Source organism: Solea solea, chromosome 16, assembly GCF_958295425.1.
Source record: "Solea solea chromosome 16, fSolSol10.1, whole genome shotgun sequence".
In the NCBI taxonomy this organism is placed as follows: domain Eukaryota; kingdom Metazoa; phylum Chordata; class Actinopteri; order Pleuronectiformes; family Soleidae; genus Solea; species Solea solea.
Window position 1 is genome coordinate 15,821,792 of NC_081149.1, and position 20,213 is coordinate 15,842,004.

The window sequence follows — 20,213 nt, forward strand, 5'->3', positions numbered from 1 at the left end:
ACGAAAGCAGAGTGAGGGCGTTGTTCGTTGGGACAAGTCCAAGTTCCGTGTCCTTTGCGACACACAGAAGTAAATACACTTCTTGAAAACAACCCAGAGCAGCAACATGGACCAACGCTGTCTTTGACCAGCATTTATCAGGTAAGAACTGGTCATTTTGCGATGTTTGGCTGTTGCAGTGTGACTGATATGCTACTGTAGTTTCAAAGTGATGTTTTTGCTTCATTCAACGACTCCAGAAGTTTGACTAGATTGTATGTTGTTTTGACGTGGGACTGGAATTTATTATCCAGTCCTCAGGGTCAAATTGTGTTTTCGGTTGTTTTTTTTTCGTCATACCGAGATATTTCGACTGGCAGCGAGTCGAGTCTTAGGAAAGCTGACCTGGCCGCCCTGCACAGGTTAGCTCTGTGGAGGACATTTATAAACTTGAATATATCCCACCCACTGCATACTACCGAAGACATTTGGTAGTGAGGAGGTTAAAGAAAACTTTATCTCCAACTTTAACCAGTTAAAGCCTAACCCTACCCCTAAAACCTGGTCTTAACCCTGAAAATCCCTCGTAGGGACCTCACGGATATAGATTTGGACGTTTTTGGTCCCCAGGAGGATAGAAAAACATGTACACACGCACATCCGTGAACCATCACACACCCAATAATCTGTTCCAGGAAGTCTTTTGAAATAATAAAGCAGGTATTGTAAGAGAGTGGTTACATAAGTTTCAGCTCGTGCAACAGTAAAAACAATGGCAATAAAAACAAAACATTTACTTATTTACATATATGCGTATAGAAATAAGTGACCCTCCCTACTTAAAAGGTTTAAAGGGGGCATTTCACCCCGTTGCATATTTTAGACCAGGGGTCACCAACCTTTTTGAGACCGAGAGCTACCTGAAGGGTAGAGAATAGTATGGAGGGCTACCATATTAACATTTTATGCAATTTACCATATAAATGATTAATATTATGCAATCAATTGCGTAAACATTAATTCCGGTGCTTACTCCTCACGATTATCAGTTTTTATAGACAATATCAATTATATTTTACTGCGTGATCATATGGATAAATGCAAGTGATTTCATACATAAAACATGCGGAATTTGTGTTATTAAATTGTCTCTCTCTGTCAGTCTTTCACACACAAACACACACATACCCTGTCTCAGTGAGGTCAAACCTTCATCAGCCATTAAAACTGCTTCTTTTTGGTTGCAACCAAGTACTAGCGGGCACCATGTTGATGACCACTGGTGTAGACAGACACACCTCAGTCAATAAATCAATTCCCTGTTATAACTGGAGCTTGATTTGACAAGAACTGCAACAAACGATTATTTTCATAATCGATTATCTGGACCTGGGGCCACACGGTGGTGTAGTGGTTAGCACTCCCGCCTTGCAGTGAGAAGACCCGGGTTTGAGCCCCGGTTGGAACAAGGGCCTTTCTGCATGGAGTTTGCATGTTCTCCCCGTGTGTGCGTGGGTTCTCTCCGGGTTCTCCGGCTTCCTCCCACAGTCCAAAAACATGCAATGTGGGGATTAGGTAAATTGGACACTCTAAATTGTTTTAAAGTGTAATTAGTTAAAAGGGTTTTAAAGTGAATTGATGACATGTGACCATGTTTGCACATTTAATTAATATATACATGTATTTAGTAGCCTATCTAATAATATCAATGTTTTTTAGTTTACAAATGTGCCAATTTATATAAAATTGTTCTGTCCACCCCCCGTGGACCTGACTGGACTCGCCCAGGGTTGTGTTTCCTGATAAACGAAAGCAGAGTGAGGGCGTTGTTCATTGGGACAAGTCCAAATTCTGCCTCCTTTGCGACATACATAAGTAAAAACACTTCTTGAAAACAACCCAGAGCAGGAAAATGGACCAACGCTGTCTTTTATCAGCATTTATTCGAGGTAAGAACTGGTCATTTTGCGATGTTTGGCTGTTGCAGTGTGACTTACAGTATATGCTATTGCTACTGTAGTTTCAAAACGATGTTTTTGCTTAATTGAATGACTACAGACGTTTGACTAGAGTTTATGTTCTTTTGCCGTGGGACTGGATAATAAATCAGTCCTCAGGGTCAAATTGTGTTTTGGGTTGTTTTTTTTGTCTTACCAAGTTATTTCGACTGGCAGCGAGCCAAGTCTTGGGCCAGCTGACCTGGCCGCTCTGCACAGGTTAGGTTAAGGGTAGGGTTAGGCGTTAACTGGTTAAGGTTGGAGATAAAGTTTTCTTTAACCTCCTGACTACCAAATGTCCTCTGTAGTATGCAGTGGGTGGGAGATATTCAGGTTTACAAATGTCCTCCATAGAGGATGAATTTGAACTACTGGTAGTCAGGAGGTTAAAGCTGTCAAAATGAATGGAAGTCAATGCAGTGTCCCAAGGAGAATAGCGGCGCATAGTTCAATATATAATGCTCCCATTACATTGTGGTGGGTGAATGGACCCACACACACACACACACACACACACACACACACACACACACACACGCACATACGTGAACCACCACACACCCAATAATCTGTTCCAGGAAGTCTTTTAAAATAATAAAGCAGGTATTGTCAGAGAGTGGTTACATAAGTTTCAGCTTGTGCAACAGTAAAAACAATGGCAATAAAAACAAAACATTTACTTATTTACATATATGCGTATAGAAATAAATGACCCTCCCTACTAACAAGGTTTAAAGGGGGCATTTCACCCCGTAGCATAGTGTAGACCTAGGGTCATCAACCTTTTTGAGACCGAGAGCCCCCTGAAGGATAGAGAATAGTATGGAGGGCTACCATATTAACATTTTATGCAATTTACCATATAAATGATGAATATTATGCATTCAATTGCATACAAATTAATTCCAGTGCTTACTCCTAACAATTGTCAGTTTTTATAAACGATATGAATGATATTTTACTGCATGATCATATGGATAAATGTGATTTCATACATGCAGTTATTATGTATGTATGTTATCCTACGAAAATAAAACATGCACAATTTGTGTTATATTAAGCTGTCTCTCTCTGTCAGTCTTTCACACACAAACACACACATACTCTGTCTCAGTCAGGTCAAATCTTCGTCAGCCATTAAAACTGTGCAGGCACCTTTTGGTCTATAAAATGTCAGAAAAAATGTTGATCGGTGTTTGTCAAACCTGGAAATGATGATGTTCTCAAATGTCTTGTTTTGTCCAAAAACCAAAATGAGTCAGTTTCAATGATTTATTTGTTAAATGGAACAAAGCAACCAGAAAATATTTACATTTAAGAAGCTGAAACAATCAGAAATCTTTTTTTTAAACAATGAAAAAAGCTTCTAAACCGATTAGTTTAGTAATTGATTAATCATTGATAAATCGAATAATTATTTCAGCTCTAGATTTGACTGTAAATGACAAAATAATAGATAATGCTGTACAGAAATGTCGAAGATGCAGTATGTTGCAGTTTGTTTGAGGTTTTTAGAAATTATGTCACCATTACTGATTTTGCCCAGCAGAGAGCACTGTTTGGTTTGTTTTGTAGGGATCCTTAATAAACACTATTGGCGCATTTCCACTGGCTCTACTCGCCTCGCCACGGCACAACACAGCACGATTAGGTTGCATCTCCACTACAAAAAAGTACCTACTTAACGTGGGCGGAGTCATCACTGCACGGCTGAGTGAGACTGTGGTGACTTCGTTTTATGTGCGACACACACACACACACACACACGAGTGACTAGTGACTTTTACACCAGACTTCTGTAGTTGTTGGAGATGAAGCCACGTTTTTAGGATTGTTAAGTAATTTTAACTGATCTACAATTCGGCACTGTTCGGCTTGATTTCTGTCCACACGTCTCCAGAGTACCGGAGTACAGCCTCCTACTCCACAGACTGCAGCGGTCTGTGATCCCGCTCGCGATCGCCGGCGATGTCCCTAAATACACCACTCCACTTTAAAAGACTCCTGTTAAATATAGAAGTTTCCCTGGTAGTTGTTGGAGATTAACCCACAGTGTTAGGATTATTAAGTAGTTTTAAGTGATCTACAGTTCGGCGCTGTTCGGCTTGATTTGTGTGTGGGAGGTCTCTTCCTGTGACGGGACTTAGCAGCCGGCTGTCTGACCAATCATCGCATAGTACCTACTTTTAAGCACACTTGGAACCTCGCCAGAGCAGGTACTAAAAATAGTACCTGGTACCAGGTACTAGGCTAGTGGAAACGCTACTTAAACCGTGGCGTGGCAAGGCGAGTAGAGCCGGTGGAAATGCGCCATTTGTTAACATCAACATACACTGCATGTTCTAACAATAAATTATGGATATTTATATTTACCTCCTTTATTAAGGAATGTATATGTGTGTGAACCAAAAAAGACAAAAAATTAACTAAATCTATCTGCGGTTTCAGTTTGAAATGTCAATCATCATATAAGTGAACATTTTCTTTTACAGGTGGACGTTGACAAGTAAACCAATGTTGTTGATGTGATGAAAGGAGAAAGGAAATCATGGGTGAGTGGATTGTAAAGTCTTTTGTTTTTTTGGAATTTAATGTGAACTGATCTCTTTTAAAAAGATAAAATTGACTGTAAATATGCTTATGCACCACAGGATTGGCTCCACCAGCACAGCATACACATTTTATACATGGAGCATTTCAGCATTTCTTTAAGCTCATTGATGTCATTTGTTACAGACCACACAAAAATAAAAAAAATGTCAACAGCTTAAATAGTGTTAGGGCCAATGGAAAGAGATGAGTTATAAGAAGAGACTGAGGAAAGGCCTGTCTAATGTGCACAGGTTTATGGGCCTCACCAGTAAATACATGGTCCCCTCTGAGCTTGCTGCTCATTCTTCTTGGAAAAATTAACTATTGTCTCGCTTTAAATAATCCACTTATTCAATGTCTGTATATTGGCAAATGATAGACATATTTTTAAATGTGGAGAACATCATCTTTGATTCTGTCATTTATGAATAAACCAACATTTTTTTTTCCTCATCCAGCTGACAATCTTGTGCAGTCACCCGAGAACTGGACTGAATCTCAAGTAAGCACCTGGCTACAAACACTTGGTGTGAAAGAACAATACATAAAGAAGCTCTTTGAAGAAGAAGTAAATGGACAAATCCTTCTTACACTTGATGAGGACTTCTTGATGACAAAGATTGGCATGAAATTAGGGCCTACTCATATGATTATCAAAAAAAGAAATGAGCTCCTCAATTCCAAGCAAAACATTCAGCAGAATGCAAAGCCTACCGGTACTAAAAAAACTAAGCTGCAGCAGAAAGACGATTCAAAATCAGTTCATTGTCTTGCTTCAAGTGAAGTTCCTTCTGGACAGGTACATGCAAGAGATAAGTGTGCCTCAGAAGAAAGTCAAACCCCCCAAAAACAGTGCATATTAACTTCAAAGGAAGACTGCAAACCAAGGCCATTTGATCAAGAAGGCATTGATTTCATATATGTAAAGCACAGAGTTCTGCAACCTGAATCAGGAGCTTTTGATTTGATCTCTCCCTGTCATGAATTCAAATCTTTTGCTGTAGCTGCTGAATTGGATCGCACAAGACTGCAAGCTAAGTTTGCCAAAGAGGTTCTAAAATTTGCAACTGGTTGTATGAATATCCGATCAAATGGCACAATACATTTCGGTGTGATGGACAGCAAGGAGGATACAGGATATGTGCATGGTGAGGTAGTTGGCATCCCAATAAAAGACAAAGACATTTATGTGGATGCTTTGGACTACATTGAAAAGTGTTTCCCAACTGACAAAGAGCATGCGCGCCATTGTGTGCGCCCACCAAGGTTCGTTGAGGTTATGGATCGAAAAAATACAGCAAAAAACTATGTGGTGGAGGTTGACATTGTGCCTTCAGTCAACATTGTTAAGGGCAAGGTTTATGCAGTTATTCTGCCAAACTTCAATGAGGCAGCAAACAAAGTACAATATGAGAAAAAGGCAATTCTGCGAAGGGTAGGTTCCAAAACAGAGCCAGTGAGTGACAGTGATTTAAGTGATTTCTTACAGAGAGTCAAAGAACGGGATGCTCAAAGAGAAGAGGCAGAGAAACCTCCAGTCTTCAGTACTCCATTCTGCCAAGACCTTGGGAGGAAACTCACAATGCTAATAACTAGTGGGAAGAAGTTCATTGAAAATGATAAATGGTTCATATTCATTACAAACAAATTCAAACCTGATGACCTTTCTAACATTGAGTGGCTGCTGAATATGAAGATCTTCTCTGTGTTCGATTTTGACCCAGACTCAAAGATATCAGGCCTTTGCAGCAAATACCTTGAGCATCATGCTGCCAACATGCATTCTCTGCAGAGCTATAGGATCTCCAGAGACATGAGCATCAGAGAATTTGAAGAACAATTGCACCTGTTTGAACAAACTAGCTGGATCTTCTGCAATGGCCGTTCTGGCTTTAAAGCAAATGAAACTTGTGATGAAATGACTTGGATCAAGACCAAAATTACCCTTTTGAGGGAATGTGTGTCTTTGATTTGTCAACACATCTTGCCAAAAGGGACATTACAGGTCATTTTCCTTCTCACATCACCAGTAGAGAAACCTCTCTTGCACACATTTTTTCAGTTTTTCACAGACATGGAAGGCCACACAGACATCATCTGCATCTGTGAATCAGAAACAAACTTCCAGAGGTGGCAAAGTTTTGCAGAGGGGTCATGTGGAACAGATAATGTGAACAATTTCAGTGTAGTTGGGATGAAAATGAGTCACATTAATGCAACTATGCAAATGATACAACCAGTAAAAGCCTGTGCCAAAAAACACTTGCCAGTCTTTGTGAAAGGGACATGTCTTCTTGAAACAAACAAAGAGGAACATATGGCTTCTCTGGAAATACTGACAGTCAACCATTGTGATGACACAAGCAAAGACTTCATTAATGAGGAGAAGGCAAATATTGAACAGCAGTTTTACCGTGGTGGTAGAGTGACATGGATGAACTTTTGGCTCGCTGAGCACAAGTATGTTGGAGAGGTAATAGAACGAGATGCTTATCAGGATGTCTCCAAACTCCTCATGGATGTTTTGAAATGTAAGACCCCAGTTACTTCTATAAACATCTACCATCACCCAGGAAGTGGTGGAAGTACTGTGGCAAGGCAGGTGTTGTGGCAGAAGAGGAAAGAACTAAGATGTGCAGTTGTGAAGCCTTCATACTCAGTTACTGATGTTACACAACATGCAGTTGATCTAAGAGAATATGAAGAAAAAGATCCACAAAGGTGTCTTCCAGTGTTGCTCCTAATTGAAGACTCTGACAAAGACTACCTTGATGATCTCAGAAATGAGCTACAGGTTGCAATAAGTAGCAGACAAATCCAGCATGAAACACTATGTTTCATTTTGTTGAGCTGTAGGCGATCCCATGATCCAGAGAGAAGATGCAAAGAGTCTGCTTTACAGAATGTATCTGTCACTCACAAACTGTCTCTTCAAGAGCAGAAGAAGTTTGCTGGAAAACGACAGTTGCTTGAAAAACAGTATGAGCATCAGTTCATCCTGACATTTGTTTTGATGAGTGAAGGATTTCATAATGATTATATTCAAAAGTTTGTAACACATTTGCTTCAAGGCATTGACCTTCAGTCTACTGCCACTCTCCTCATTCAGTACGTAGCACTGCTGAACACTTATGTTGATAACTCTTTCATCTCTCAGTCCCACTGCGAAGCTTTGCTAACCTTACAAGTGCACATGGAAAGGTTTCGACAGCAAGAGTTTGCAAGATCACTCGGCGAACAGGCCAAACTAGTCTTCTTGTATCTTAGAGATGACAAGACCAACATTAAATCCATCAGAATAATTCACCCACTCGTTGCAAAGGAAATTCTGCAACAACTCCTTGGAAGCCAACAGACCCACAGCAGTTTGGCAAAGAAATTGCTCTGTGACGATGTGCTTTTTGAGCACAGATTTGGAAAGGAAGAATATCGGTCATTTTTGAGAGCACTTTTCATCAGGAGATCCAGAATAAGCAAAGGAGATGAATACGATACTTTATTCTCTCCTCTGATTGAACATGTGCGAGAAAAGGAGGGAGGCCCTGACAAAGCAATAGAGTTACTCAAGGAAGCTTTTGAACGTTTTCATAAAGATCCATTTGTTGCCCAACAACTTGCTCGTCTTCTTTATACTTATGAAAAGTTTGAAGAGGCAAAATACTGGGCAGAGACTGCAGCTAAACAGCTTCCCAACAACTCGTACATACTTGACACAAAAGGGCAGGTGTACAAAAAATGGTTCCAATTCAAATGGAAAGCCATTGAAAACGGCTGTGCACCAATCACAGCCCAAAACACAGCTGATGCTGTGGAGACTGCACTGAATGCCCTGCAGTGTTTTCAAGAATGTGAGAGAGCAGCTGATGCAGAGATGGAAAATGTAAACAGTTCAGGATATTTTGCTGAAGTTGAAGTTGGAATCAGCCTGCTCAAACTGATCTTTTCATTACAAGAGTTTGCAAAAGGAGCTAAAGGCCATTCAAAGTGTAGAGAGTATCTGTTAACAGATTACATACCAGAGAAAGTCTTAGATGCCTGGGAACCATTTCATGGTCGTTTGAAAAAGCTTCACCAGACATTGATTGATTCCTTGGAATGGATTTCAGAGGACCTCAGTTTCTTCCAGACAGATATAGGTGAAGATGAAGAAGAGATTCCTGAAAGTCCTGAAGAGAAGAGAAGCCATCCACTGAAGCGGTTGATCCAAAGCTCTTCTGAGTATGGGAAGTACTTCAGTGAAGTTTCCTCTGCTGCAATTCTGCAACCATGGCAATCAGTCTCTACCAATCTCACTCCTTTACAAAAACGCATGATCATCTATCAACTTGGTGGTGGTAACATAACTTCCATCTTGTCCAAACTAACTGAACAGAGGGATGCTGTGCATATTTTAGAGACCATAGTTTCTCTTTACCCCAGCAGTCCACGAAAGGCAAAACTTGACCAGAGGGATATTGTGAACTACATTGTGGCCCACATTACCCTGAACTGCTTGTCACCACAGGCTTCAAAGGTTGCTCCTTTTAAAGATCTACAGGCCCTTTGTCATCAATTCCCAGCTGATAAAAAGAAATGTTTGCCAGGTGCCCTGTTCCTGCTTACCTTACTATTCTGGCCAGAGGATAAGGACACAAACCATGAGAGAGAAAACAAATATGAAATTGTCCAGTCAGCTGTGGAGCACATGGAAAAAGGCTACTGGACCAAGAGGAAGGACATTCCTCAAAGAAAGAGAAGGCTTTACACCCATTTTCTTCTGGGACATGGAAATGGATTGGATAAATTTGTCCACAAGAGAAAGTTTTACAGCGTCACAAAGGTGTTCTCGGTCTCTGAAAAACGCCTGAAGTGGTTTAGTGGTGAAGCATGGGGGAAGCCTGAGATTGCTGAAATGTTAAAACACGTTTCTGGTTGGACTGAAGATGGAGTGGTTTACCTCGAGGGCCCTCAGAAAAAGAAATTCAGCATATTGCCTCTTCACATGCGTTCAGTGCCACACAGCAATGAAAACATCACATTCTATCTGGGTTTCACCTTCAGGGGCCCTGTTGCCTACAACATTACTGTAAAGAAATAGTTCATCTTTGAACAGTGGACCTGACATTGTTGACGCACCGGCTTAGTATCCACTATGGCTGAACATTTAATCGTAATTTCATCCAAATCGCAATACAGTCTGTAAATAAAAACTTTGAAGCACATGGTATGATGTCAGTAACGCATTGTTACTTCACCACACGGAGTGGGAGTGAAGTATTGTTTTTGTGGCTTTGTCTGTCTGTGTGTGCACTTCTGCACTTACTTGCAATTTGAGCAACAGAGGCAGGTTACAATAACCTTTTTAGAATTTTGACCCTGATATGGATTTGAACACACAACTCTCTGATCTGAAGTTAGATGCTCTAGTGTTGCACCACAGCGTTTGTTCTCACATATAGGCCAACAGAGGTTTGTTGCGTGGATGGGGTGAAGTCTGCCATCTCTGATTGCCTTGTTTTATAAGATGCAACATAACTGATTACATTTTATGCATTTTACTGTATGTAACAAGTCTTAAAGTTACACACTGAATGTTCATATACAGTTGACATGATGGAGTTTGGATTTCCAGATGTAAAAATACAATTTTCTATCTTGTTTGTTTGTTCAATAGAAACTTAAATGTGTCATTTTAGGTTTGTGTTCGAGCACATTAGCTCACACTAAGTCATTGATGTGTTCAAGGATACCATGTAGAATAGAATCGAAGGGAAATTTGTACAGAAAAGAAGATATGTTTCTTGAAATTATAGGTTTCAGCAAAAGCTGTATTAAGAGCTGAAGAACACATTTTCTTATATATATATTAGCAACTTTATTTGTATTGATATTGAATGTATTTCATGAAAACTGTGTAACACCTTTCCCATGTCACTATAAATTCTGCTTGGTGTGGTAGTACCATAAGAAGGCGTCTGGGTTCTTTTGTTGTGCTTCCATGCTTCCAATGGTGTGGCTTCCAATATGAATTGTATTGAGTTTTTTAAGCTTTGTAAATGCTAACAAATATCTATTGCCTTATGAAATACCCGACACGTATAATTTAAAAACAATACATTTTCTAACACATTGTACATAAACAATAACAGGTGGGTTTTGAGGCTTTATAAATATTTTCAATATTATTATTAACCACAAAATGTCTCAAAACTACATAATATTATTGAACCTGAGGTCCGAAAACGACTTATACTTTATTAATCCCCTTAGGGAAATTATTTCTCTGCATTTGACCCATCCTAGAATTAGGAGCAGTGAGCTGTCACACTGAGTAGCGCCCAGGGAGCAATGGGGGTTGTGTTGCTCAGGGGTACCCCAGCCCTTTTGACCTGGTGGGGACTTGAACTTGGGTTTCAAGTCCCCACCAGGTCGCTGGTTACAAGCGACCTGGTGGCTCCCTCTGGTTACAAGCCAAGTTCCCTTTCCACTTGGCCACGGGCTGCCATAATGTATATGATGTATATGACCAGCGAACTTGTAACTGACAGAAGACAGGGGGTTGGAGAAAACCACGTCAGACACAACACCCAGCAACGGCAACAGACTATGTTAACGAACCCACCTTTTTAAAACTGTAAATAGTAAACTGCATATCATGCCTTACATTTTAAACATTATGTTCATTTAAATATTTTTACATGTACTTATATTTTAACGTATTAACCATATCTGAATGATTTTTTATTAAATTGCTTTTAAACTCAATGTGCAAATGATATTTAGCCAGGGCTACATGTGGAAATATCCGTCCTCTGGAACTGCAAATTAACACGGACTATTGTGTGTATACATGTGTTTTGTTATATTTTACATTAGGAAATAGTCAAAAGATAAAATAAATTGCTCCATGTAATGCACTACAGTTAAATTGTAATGAAGTTAGGTTAAAAATTAAAATGCAAAAATTAATACTTAAATGAATATTAATAAAATAATGGCTGGTTATGATTTGAATAACATAACATGGCATGAAACTTATTTTCAGGTGTTTGGCCAATGAAATAGTTTGATTTAGCAGTCCATAATAGAAAAGTCCAAGTGTGGCGGTCTATCACAACATACATAAATAGTCTTTATTGTTACAGTTTTCTGGCATTAAATTATAAAGAAGTGAAACTGTTCTGTATGTTAGTATTTTAAAAATGGATCAAGTGGAGATATAACAGAAATAGACCTGAAGAGGACATTTCAAGGATGAGATCCTGGCACACCACTCTAAATAAATCAACAAAAGTAAGGACGTAACATGTTACTTCATCAGGAAGTAACATACAGGCAGTGATGAACACTGCAGGGTACAGGAGACAGTGAAGCATCGTTTTACAGTTTTTGGACACTAAGATTATATCTGTTCTGCCCAAAGAAATAAAATTGCACATTTACATTATAATTCTGTCAGAATGACAACATACTCATCATAATATATGCTTCACATGATGGCATAGGTTCCAGCTTGCAAAGTAGGCGAAACTTTGTATTAAGTGCATGTTTTTTCATTGTTTTGAGTGATTATTATTATTACTATATTGTATCTATATTTACAGACAGGCAGTCTCACAGCAGTACATTTGAGCGTATTTTTGTCCCAGTGTGCTTACCGTACCTGTACTTTGCTATTTTAGTTTTCAAGTATTACGCAGACATGCTGTTTGCATGCATGTTGTTTTATACAAATTGACGTTTTCGCAGCCTTCTGACAAAACGCCCTGTCTGTCACTGCTCCAGGTAAATAAGTTAAATTATTTACCTGGGTTTAATTTAAGAGTTAAAGTTTAGCTCTGCACTGAGCTGTTTTGTAGCTAATCGCAAGCTAACAGCTAGTTCAGGTAAAGCCAGCTCGTGAAGTGAGTCACTGAAAAGTAAAATGAGCGAAACAGCAAGTGTGGACGATTATGTAACCCATATATTTGTGCCACTAACAGCTTAGTTTACGATTGACAAGTGTTTGTGCAGAGCTAAACTTCAGTGCTCACTGACCTGCCATTGTATCTGTGGTGATAGCAGAATGGCTCTGTTGTCTAACTCTGTAGTAGCTGCTCTTGTCCTCATTGCATTTGCTTTGTCAAATTGTTTCTACATGAACAACTTGTCCGATCGTGAAACCAAACTGGTCAGGTGTGTCCATGCCGAGCCAAACGAGAGCATAGCATATGAGAGGCTTGTCATTGCTAATCCAACTGAAACACACAATAAACCAAATGAAAATCACCCTGAAAGTTTCAAAGAGACGACTAATTATAGAGATGACAAATGCACCATGGCCCCACAAAGTCGGTTTGACTGTGCCAGGGACAGGGTTCTCAGCAAGAGACAGTGTGAGGAGAGGGGTTGCTGTTATGCCCCTCTGCCCAAATCTGTTGGACCACCTTGGTGCTTCTACCCCAGTTTGTACCCTGGCTACAAACTGGGTCCCTTCACTCCTTCAAAACGAGGCCTGGCTGTCACTCTGACTCGTGCCAAACCCTCATACCTGCCTAGAGACGTCTCTACACTAAGACTGGAAATCATTGAGGAGACCACAGGCTGCTTGCACCTCATTGTGAGTGTCCAATACTATGTTGATGTTTTTTTCTCTGCTGCAACCATTTAAATAGATGTGATGAGGAAAGTACACTTTCCTGTATTTTGTATATTCAGCACCTGGAATCTACTTTGACTTCATGTGACAAAACTGAACTGATACATTCACCCTCAAGCTGAAGGACCCGTCCTCTCAGCGATATGAGGTCAAACTCCCAGCTGATGTTCCCAAAAGCAGAGCAGATAACTCTGATGTCCTTTACACCACCGAGTACCAGTCTGACCCATTTGGTTTCATAGTGCGACGTAAATCCAATGGACACACGATGTGAGTACATTTCAGTTTTCATCTACATCTACATCACGTCACATGTACTCACACCGTATCTTGTAATCTTTATATTTATATTGAGGCAACATAACCTAAATATGTAACAGTAAATAGATATTTCTTTTTACATGTTTGTTAATTCTCTGTATGTCTTTCCCTCCTTTTTTAGTATAAACACCACTGTGGGACCTCTGCTTTTTGCTGACCAGTACTTGCAGTTGTCCACCACACTAGCCTCTTCCCTTGTGTCTGGCCTTGGGGAACATTACACCTCCCTGCTCCTAGACCTTAACTGGACTTCTCTTACTCTCTGGAACAGAGACATGGCACCTCATGTGAGTCTGTTGTAGAGAACACACAAGCCCCGAGTTGTGGGAGAACTCAAGCAGTCACAATATACACTGTACACATTTGTGAATACTATAACTATTGGCAAATTCAGGAGCATTTAGCGTTCATCCAGTCTCTGAAACCCAAATAGAGCAACATGTTTAATAATCTGAAAGGGAAACATGCAGTTGTTTTACATTCCAAAAAAGAATAGAAATCATAATCCCTGGTCTAACATGCCAAATAGCTACCACTTGATGCCACACATGAAATAGTGTGTAACACACTTGTAAACTAAGTTGTCCACACTATATTTTTGTTGTTTTATACTTTTCCCCCTTTTGTGTATGCAAGTTGTTGATGGTGTGTTCCTTTGCAGGCTCATGCTAACCTATATGGCTCCCACCCATTCTACATTGTACAGGAGGCTGATGGATTAGCACATGGAGTTTTCCTCCTCAACAGCAATGCAATTGGTACAGAACTATTGCTTTAATAAGATTTTACACTGAATATTTTTTCGTATCATATACAAACTGTTACTGAATGCCTTAATGTGTCTCCAGAGGTGACGCTTCAGCCAACTCCTGCTCTCACCTGGGTGTCAACTGGAGGAATTCTGGACCTATACTTTTTTTTAGGTCCTGACCCTCAAAGTGTTATTCGACAATACCTTCAGGTCATTGGTTAGGTACATCTTTTTAGTGTTGACACTGGCTACTACAGCTCCTTGTGTATATACCATATGAAAAATATTGTTTTAAAATAGAAAATTATATAGAGGCACACCTATAAAGAGTGAGTTAGATTCATTAATGTGTTTAGTATATCTTATTTATCCTAAGGCCGTCCCATGATGCCCCCCTATTGGTCCCTGGGATTTCATCTTTGCCGCTGGGGTTACACCACCACTAATACAACCCGCAAGGTTGCACAACGCATGCACAATGCCAAACTTCCATTGGTAAATGACATTTACAAGATCATTTCCTTATCAAGAATCAAGATTATTATTATTATTATTATTATTATTATTAATAATAATAATAATAATAATAATAATAATTATGATAATAATGATAAAGGTAAATTAATAAAAACAGACACATATTACATCAGCTGTTTAACTGAAAATAAGAAATTATGTAACAATGTATCTCCAGTAGATGGCAGCAAAAGCCTCTCAGCTTCTGACTGCTGTGCTCTGCTGGTTTCTGCCCCAGGACCCAGGGATCAGTAGCACTAGCCCCACTGGAACTTACCCTCCCTTTGATGATGGCCTGAAACGAGACGTCTTCATTAAAATGTCACAGGACACATTTTGATCGGGAAGGTAAGAATCCTTTTTTATATGTTGTTCCGCCTGTGTGATATGCATAGCATGTGTTTTACTGTTGACCTGTGTCCAGTTGGTTGGCAAACACATTCTTGTATGGTGTTCCAGGTTTGGCCTGGCCCTACAGCCTTCCCTGACTTCACCAACCCAGAGACCAGACAGTGGTGGGAAGACTGCATCAGAGATTTTCATTCTAAAGTGCCTGTGGATGGACTGTGGATTGTGAGTGTGTACAGACACACAGTGCACATGTTATTTAGACACCAATGATATGATTATAAAAACCAAAATGTCAAGAATGTGTGAAATCAGGTTGTCAGTTCTGGAATATCCTTAGTGGTTGTGTGTTTAGTTTGCTTTGCACCTAATTTATATTTTGTTTATCTCCAATGCTCCATCCAGGATATGAATGAACCAGCCAATTTTGTCCAGGGCTCAATGGCTCAATATTTTGTTTACTATGCTGTCAGTTGTGTTACGTTAAAGGTCCAGTGTGTAACATTTAGCAGAGTTTATTGGCTGAAATCAAATACACTCTCCATAAGTATGTTTTTATAAGTTACTAACCAATAAATTATATAACAAATTTAGAATCAGCCCTTTACATGTACAGAGGGCCTTGCCTTACAGGGGTCTCCAACTTGCTTTGCAATGTTTCGACGGCAAACATTGTACTTTGTAATCCCCATTAGATTAAACACATTCTTACATACTGGACCTTTCAAAGTACATACAGTACACAAATGCTCTGCAGATACATACCTGTTTCATTGTTCTGAATGTTGCTTCAAATCATTGTCTGTGTTCCTGAATCTCATACAAACAGGAGTAGGCGGAGGAGAGTTAAACTCGGGAACTCTCTGCATGTCAGCTCAGCAGAGGCAATCCACTCACTACAACCTGCACAATATGTACGGACTGACAGAAGCATATGCCACAAACAGGTTCGAACCACAGATTGAGTTCTTTAGGTGGTATGTTAGCAGATGAAGTCATAAGTAATCAAACGGAGGACAGTAGTTGTAGTTGTGAAACAACAATAAAAGGACAGACTTCCTTTGTGCAAGTGCTAGATTTATTTCATTGGACCTTAATGTGGCACTGTGGAATATATGGATGTAGTTGTTGTTTGGCTTTTGTTATTTATATATAATAATATTAATATAATAATAATATTTTGTCTACTATATATCGATTGTGCGGTTGGTTGCTGCTCTCAGAGCTCTTACAAAGGTACGAGGGAAGAGGCCTTTTGTCCTGTCTCGCTCTTCTTACTCTGGCATTGGACGCTTCTCTGGAGTGTGGACAGGTGATGTCAGGAGTGACTGGGAGCAGCTGCGATTCTCCATCCCTGGTGAGGAGATAAGCTGTAGTTTCCAAAACGTCCACAGCATGATATACTATAACAATCTTGTTTCAAAGTGGGCTTAGTTCTGTGGTAGTCATTTTATGGACCTGCATATGGTTAAATATAACATCCAGTCCATCAATGGAAATAATTATTTTTCATCTTTTTTTTTTTTTTTTTAAATGAAACAGATTATTTGATATACAGTATTTCCACTGAGCTTTTGCTTTTGCTACCCTCCAGCTGTGCTGCAGTTTAGCCTGTTCGGGGTTCCTCTGGTGGGGGCAGACATCTGTGGATTTGAAGGCAACACCACTGAGGAACTGTGTGTACGATGGATGCAGCTTGGGGCCTTTTACCCGTTTATGAGGAACCACAATGACAACTTCAATGCTGTGAGATCCAAAATCTGTTTCTGTTGACTATATGTGTCTTTGTATTGATTCACTGAGTTAGTTCCACTTCTCATACTGTATGTGCTGTCACAGGGGTGGGGTGGGGTTATGATGGAGGTGAGGTCTGCCCTGCATGTTTAAAGCGAGTCCCTCTGTGTCATGTATCATGAATAGTGGTTACAGTATCTCCTCCCATTGTCTGTGTGTTTTTATGTGTCTGTGCCCGTTAGCCTCAGGAGCCATATGTATTTGGGCAGGAGGCTCAGGCTGCCATGCGGAGTGCACTGAACCTCTCAAACACCCGTTCTTCTGGAGCCTTGAGAAGGAGCTGCAGTTCTTTCAGGTACCTTCTTTCAGGTCTTTTTTTCTTTTTTCTTTTTTAAATGTATCTGACAGTGTCCCTGCCAAAATGTGTTTTAAACCATATCCAATCATTTTCTGCATAAATGCATCTTATTTCAAGTTAATCAGGACTGTCTGTTTTGAGCTGTATAAAGAGCTGATTCTTCAGATCTATGTCTGCAAATGTTCGTAACCTCATTGTTAGGAGCTGACTTTGTCCATACGGTCAAATATGACCCTACATAACTTCAATACTTTTTCAATTGTTTCAAGACTATGTGACTATGTTTTGTTTAATAACAGCATTTAATATGAGATTAAGACTATAGGCTGCCTGTTCAGCTGATCAGGTGAAATTCACACTCTGTGTCTTTGTGTTTGCTTGCAGGATGTAAGTGACAGAATAGAAAAAGAACCGCTGGACGGTCCAATTGTGAGACAGCTGGAGAGAGGAGGGAGGGCTGTTGTCAAGGGGGACTGGAGAGAGCACATCACAGTACCACTGCAGACAGGTATGAGACTATGGAGGATGGTAAATGACAAATCTATACATAAGTCAATACAGAAATAAATGAAAAAATGAATAAATAAATACAGATTTTACACTCAGTCTAAAGCAGGGTTGGTTAAAGGTGTGTGATGATTCAGTTTTCAGCAGGCAGATGTAGATGTAAGGATAAATCCTTCAGACAGCCTTCCACAACAGCTCAGCATCAATGTGGAAATGCATAAACAAATACATGAATAATTATGTTATTATTTTATTTGTTTCTCTATTTATTGATTGATTGATTGATTTAGAGACTTGTCTTTTTTTCGTATGAAACTGTCATCAAAACCTACACATGCATACATACAACACACAAATACAAGCATCAGGAGCCACCTGGTGGAAAGTTGGCTTATAGTCTTATAGTTACGATATTGCATTACAAGGTAACCAGATAAGTATTTTACGTTAGACCTAGTTGTAACATGTCGGACTTACAGTATAATTATAGCTGCACTGCATGCTACATCCTGGCACCAGAAAATAATTTAGTGGGTGGTCAAATCTGCCTGCATTGCAACCAGCTAATATATCACATATCACATCAAATGATATCTTCTTGACCTGCTTCTCTTCTCTTTGACTTCATAAAAAATGAACCATGACCTAACATTTCTTGCGCAAGGCACAGACTGCTTATAATTGTGACCTCACAGTTTCACAGTTAATATCATTTTAGTATGAAGATTAGACTAATAGACTAAGACAAATGTTTCCTTACATTTGCAAACCACTTGATGTATATTCAGTGTCAGAGGTTATCTTATATAAAAAACATATTTCTCTGTGTGTTTCACTTGGGTGTAAAATAAAGTAAAACAGCTGTTAAACTGAATTTCATGTGAATTATGTGTTGACATTTTTCCTTCTTTGTTTATGTGAAAGGATTCTTCCTGTGGTTGATGTCTGATTTCTTTTTATTATTATTACTCCTTTTAGATCTGCGAAAATTTCGCTCCTACAGGGGCGGGTCAGTCAGAGACCTGTTACGTGCAATGAGGAACAAGGTAAAGGTTTATTTTTGTACCTTTCATGAATTGATGAAATATCGTAGCTATTATAAACTATGTATTATTATTATTGTACAATAGCTGCGAAAGTTGTTATTCCTGTGTGATTTAACATGTAATCATCCCTGACAGAAACACCATTACCGAGAGTTGCCTGCTGAGGTACAGGAGACCTTGGGCTCTATCCCAGATGACTTTGTTTCCTACTTCACTTCCCGTTTCCCCCACCTGCTGATGCACACGTATCTTGCCATGTGGACCTGTGCACCCGAGCGGCCATTCCTTCCCTACTACTCCACTACAGTGCAGCTCGCTAAAACACAGGCCCAGCACACACATACAGGGCCACAAAGACAAAATGAGCCATGCACTCAACACCTGCCAACACACACATGTCCAACATCTTCACAACCCGAGGAACCTACACATTCATCACAGCCAGTGCAGGATTGTCACACAGCACCTGCTGAATCGGTGCCCTCTACATCACCTTGTGAGCCTTTATCGTCACACTTGCCTGTACAGACGGTGGCGACTGACTCTTGCAGTCAAACAGTGAACTCCACATTTGAACCAGAATGGCTTACTACTTCTCTAAAGCAAAGGGAATCCAATCAGTCTGAAATGCACATACTGCCAAATCTCCTCACACTGAACAGTGATCCAGTGTGAACTGGGATCAGTGGAGCCCAGCACAGACGGGAGCATTGCCTTTTGAAGAGTGGGTACAATGTGTGGTGTAGTTGCTGAGCTCTGCATGTGAGGACCAGGCCTGCAGTGCCTGTGATCTACTACCAGGCGCAGTAGCTGCACCTCTGTGGGTTAAGTGCCTTCCCCTCATCTGGGTTAAAGTGTTCCCCCAAAAGAACCGACTACAAGTCTCTCCGTCCAAAGCAAGTTCGATAGCCACGAGGGTGTTGGAGGACATTTTCTTGACGCTGATATGAGGAAAAAAGATGTTGTTGAACATGTGTGTAGTCAGATTGTGCAATGTTGTATTTGAGTGAGCCTTTTCACTGCACAGATACTGTATATATATTTTTGTATAGAAAGAGTCAGAATTTGAATCATCAATGATAAATCGTTTAATATGGCTGATGTGCCTTTTTTTAAACCATCACTGTGCTGTATGGGTGCGGTTCTTAAAAGTTGACTTTACTAAATATGCTTGATTCCAGTTAATGCTGCTAAACTGCTTTTCTTCTGTCAATCAAAACTTTGTGCTCAAGACTTATTAAGAGTGGACTGTCCCAAATGGTGTTAAGGATTGCATCTCAATACATTATGTATTTTAATCTCATGTCTTTATCGAGTTATATGAGTTCAGAGGTCAGGTTGCAGAAAGCTTGTGTGTAATAAGTTAAAAGGGTTTTAAAGTGAATTGATGACATGCACATTAAATTCTATTTTTTATACTGTGACCATGTTTGCACGTTGAATTAAT

At 39.8% G+C, this 20,213-nt stretch overlaps 2 protein-coding genes and 1 pseudogene across 2 annotated transcripts; all 3 read left to right on the top strand.

Moving 5' to 3' along the window:
• The first annotated feature begins 17 nt into the window (after positions 1 to 17).
• LOC131476111 (sterile alpha motif domain-containing protein 9-like) lies at positions 18 to 10,508 on the top strand. Its single transcript, XM_058654608.1, has 3 exons — positions 18 to 141; positions 4,469 to 4,528; positions 5,027 to 10,508. Exons 2-3 carry the CDS (start codon positions 4,525 to 4,527, stop codon positions 9,643 to 9,645), a joined length of 4,623 nt encoding a protein of 1,540 aa, XP_058510591.1. The 5' UTR covers positions 18 to 141; positions 4,469 to 4,524; the 3' UTR covers positions 9,646 to 10,508.
• Positions 10,509 to 11,433: 925 nt separating this feature from the next.
• On the top strand, positions 11,434 to 15,817 carry LOC131476114 (lysosomal alpha-glucosidase-like; annotated as a pseudogene).
• Positions 15,818 to 16,879: 1,062 nt separating this feature from the next.
• LOC131476119 (uncharacterized) lies at positions 16,880 to 20,190 on the top strand. The gene is made up of 4 exons (XM_058654639.1): positions 16,880 to 17,210; positions 17,598 to 17,721; positions 18,699 to 18,766; positions 18,902 to 20,190. The coding sequence occupies exons 1-4, from the start codon at positions 17,001 to 17,003 to the stop codon at positions 19,439 to 19,441; spliced, it is 942 nt and encodes a 313-aa protein (XP_058510622.1). The 5' UTR covers positions 16,880 to 17,000; the 3' UTR covers positions 19,442 to 20,190.
• Positions 20,191 to 20,213: the final 23 nt, after the last annotated feature.

Excerpts from the sequence above, each read along its gene's own strand:
- LOC131476119 (XM_058654639.1), top strand. The coding sequence starts at position 17,001 with ATGTTTAAAGCGAGTCCCTCTGTGTCATGTATCATGAATAGTGGTTAC. Across the intron at positions 17,722-18,698 it reads CACAGTACCACTGCAGACAG|ATCTGCGAAAATTTCGCTCC; the intron begins GTATGAGACTAT and ends TACTCCTTTTAG. Across the intron at positions 18,767-18,901 it reads TACGTGCAATGAGGAACAAG|AAACACCATTACCGAGAGTT; the intron begins GTAAAGGTTTAT and ends CATCCCTGACAG.